The sequence below is a fragment of the Centroberyx gerrardi genome, chromosome 10 (assembly GCF_048128805.1).
Source record: "Centroberyx gerrardi isolate f3 chromosome 10, fCenGer3.hap1.cur.20231027, whole genome shotgun sequence".
Classification (NCBI taxonomy): domain Eukaryota; kingdom Metazoa; phylum Chordata; class Actinopteri; order Beryciformes; family Berycidae; genus Centroberyx; species Centroberyx gerrardi.
Window position 1 is genome coordinate 2,601,393 of NC_136006.1, and position 2,841 is coordinate 2,604,233.

The 2,841-nt window shown below is 39.6% G+C and overlaps 1 protein-coding gene across 1 annotated transcript; it reads left to right on the plus strand.

Moving 5' to 3' along the window:
• The first annotated feature begins 843 nt into the window (after window positions 1-843).
• LOC139931970 (olfactory receptor 11A1-like) lies at window positions 844-1,770 on the plus strand. Its single transcript, XM_071925618.2, has one exon. It carries the CDS (start codon window positions 844-846, stop codon window positions 1,768-1,770), a length of 927 nt encoding a protein of 308 aa, XP_071781719.1.
• The last annotated feature ends 1,071 nt before the right edge of the window (window positions 1,771-2,841 follow it).

Consider the following 2,841-nt stretch of genomic DNA (forward strand, 5'->3'; position numbering starts at 1 on the left):
ACCAGATAATTTTTTACCCCAGGTAAGATCTGCCTGCTACCAGGTGTTTAGAACAGCAAATGTAAAGGCTGTCATGAACTGGGTATCCGTTGAATCACTACTGTGTTATATCAATTGGTGACAGAGAGTAGAAGAATGAACATTTATTGAAAAGAAAATGTCACAGATCATTACATTCAGTATTATGTGAAGGGCTTGACAACCAGCCTGTCATCCCTTCACCCCACCCATGTCCAAGGTAAAGAGAGTGATTGCCATTGTCCCATGATATCTGGGGTTACAGGAGTTAGGTCAGTTTAGCTCAGCATCAGAATAAAAGCTGAGCAATGACTTCAAAGTTGCTCAGAAGGCGGGGGAGACTGCAGCAGCATAGAGGAACTCTCAGCTCTCATAGAGGGTATAAGAATTCCAGTGAAGGCCTCAGAGGTTAGGTTCTCAATACAGTGGTCAAGTGTATGGTGGGACATTGATCACATAATATGTTATGGTGGCATAGCAGGCGGGTCAGTTTTATATTCAGCAATGTGGAGATATGATGTTGAGGATAGTCGAAATTCTGCGCTTCTGCACTGTTCAAATTCTTTCATCTCTATCACTGAAAGTGTGTTGTAATCAATACTTTTACTACTGTAGTCAAAATTAGGCAAAAAATGTATGGTCGTTTTGCTATAATGGAAGTTAGGGTTAATGTGTGGATTATCGCGTTTGATGGGATTAACAGGGCTGGAATATCTGGCTCGGGCATTCTCACACGTAACGAGATTACAATCCTATTCAACTGCTCACCATAACAGATTTCACAACAGCATTTCACAGTTTGGCACCTATATCTAATGTTGGATAATGGAGAACTCAACAGAGATCGTTTCATTTGTGCTGGCTGCATATGGGAACATTGGACAATTGAGATACCTGTATTTCATGATAATTATATTATGGTATTTCTCAATCATTTTTATCAACTCAGCTCTTATTGTGGTTATATGCATGAACAGGAGGTTGCATGAGCCCATGTATATATTCCTCTGTAGTTTGTTGGTTAATGAAATATATGGCAGCACAACAGTGTATCCTCTTCTAATGTCACAGATGTTTTCAGATACCCATGAAGTGAGTTTTGAAAACTGTTTTACACAGATAGTCTTTTTCTACACTTCTGTGTCAGTTGAATACTGTAATTTCGCAGCCATGGCTTATGACAGATATGTTTCTATATGTTACCCGTTACACTACAATGTCATAATGAACACTGGGAGAGTCTGTGCAATCATTCTATTAGTGTGGATTTATTCAATTGTTAATTTTACGTTAACAGTGTATTTAATGGTCCACTGGAGATTTTGTGGGAATGTTATTGACAAAATTTATTGTGACATTCACTCTCTAGAGAAACTTGCCTGTTCAATCTCAGCAGCTAGGAGCATTTATGGATTAGTGTGCGCTACTGTTACTGTTTTTGTACCATTCTTATTCATTTCCTTCTCCTACATGAAAATTTTGATTATTTGTCTTAAAACCTCCAAAGAGACCAAGCAGAAAGCCATCAGCACCTGTACACCTCAGATTGCCGCTCTAGTAAACTTTGCCATCGGCTGTTTATTTGATATTGCCCAAAGTAGATTTGATGTGACTCATATACCGGATAAAATACGCATTCTCTTATCTGTGTATCTTCTTATTTGTCAGCCGATTTTCTCTCCTGTAATGTATGGTCTGAATCTATCCAAAATTAGAGATGCATGTAAAAGATTTCTGTTTTATAAAAAATAAATATTTTCATGTTTATGTTTTGTACATTGATTTTATTGGTTGTTGTTCAAGCAGATACATAAAAGTATGCCGAGACAGAAATAAATGCACCTGTACTAAGGAGGATGAGGAACATAACTGTCAACTTGATAAAAGTATGAAATTTGGCAGACACCCAGGGGAGCTCACTGGAAGTATTTTTAGCTTCATTGCCAGTTTAGATTTTGCCTGCTCTGATGGCCTTTTTTAAAACAGCCAACAGCAACCTTCATGGGACAGACTGTAACAGCATTGGGCTCATAAGACAAATGGTAGCTTAAAATATTTACAGGAATACAAAGATAGGAAGTGGATTGCTTTTATGCATCAAGTGCAGGCACATTTTCAATTACATGTAAATGGTGAGTACAAGTACCCCAAAACTGGAATTTTCCTGAATAGCAATAGCAGGTAGTTAGGCTCAAAATATTTTTTAATGCAACACTGTGACACTCTGATGTCGGCTGATCACAGTGATGCAATATGTAGCCTATGTACCAAGGTAAACACAAAGGGAGCAACATGCTGGGCTGCTCAAATGACCACATAAAAAAACAAAAATAAAGTACAAGCATACTCGTGAGTCGTGGGTGGGTTAAATTTTGCTGCAGGTATTACGTGTTCCCAGTGGAAGAATATAACAGAAAAGGGGCAGCTGGGTGGCAAGTGGAAGGCCCAGGTTCAATCCCCTGTGGCAGCAAGCATACACCCTGTTGAAGTGACCTTTAGCAAGACACTGAATCCCTACCAGCTTCAGTGGGGCTGTTCTGTAGCTGACCCTGACCTCTGACCCCACTGTGGAGGTGGGCATGAAAAGGGGTTTTTCCGTTCAGGGATTATTAATTCCCAGAAAACCATCCTGAGCACTGTCAGGGCTGCCTTTTTCCCCATGTTTTCCAATTCTATGCTATGCTCCGATGTGTTTGACATGCGAGCCTCCCAGCACTGGCAGAGAGCTGGTGAGAGAATATAGGTTACCACACATAAGAACGTGTGGTATTCTAAGGTATGGCAAGGTATGTTTTTTCTTGGTTTTTTTAGTTGATCAAGTTT

Excerpts from the sequence above, each read along its gene's own strand:
- LOC139931970 (XM_071925618.2), top strand. The coding sequence starts at position 844 with ATGGAGAACTCAACAGAGATCGTTTCATTTGTGCTGGCTGCATATGGG.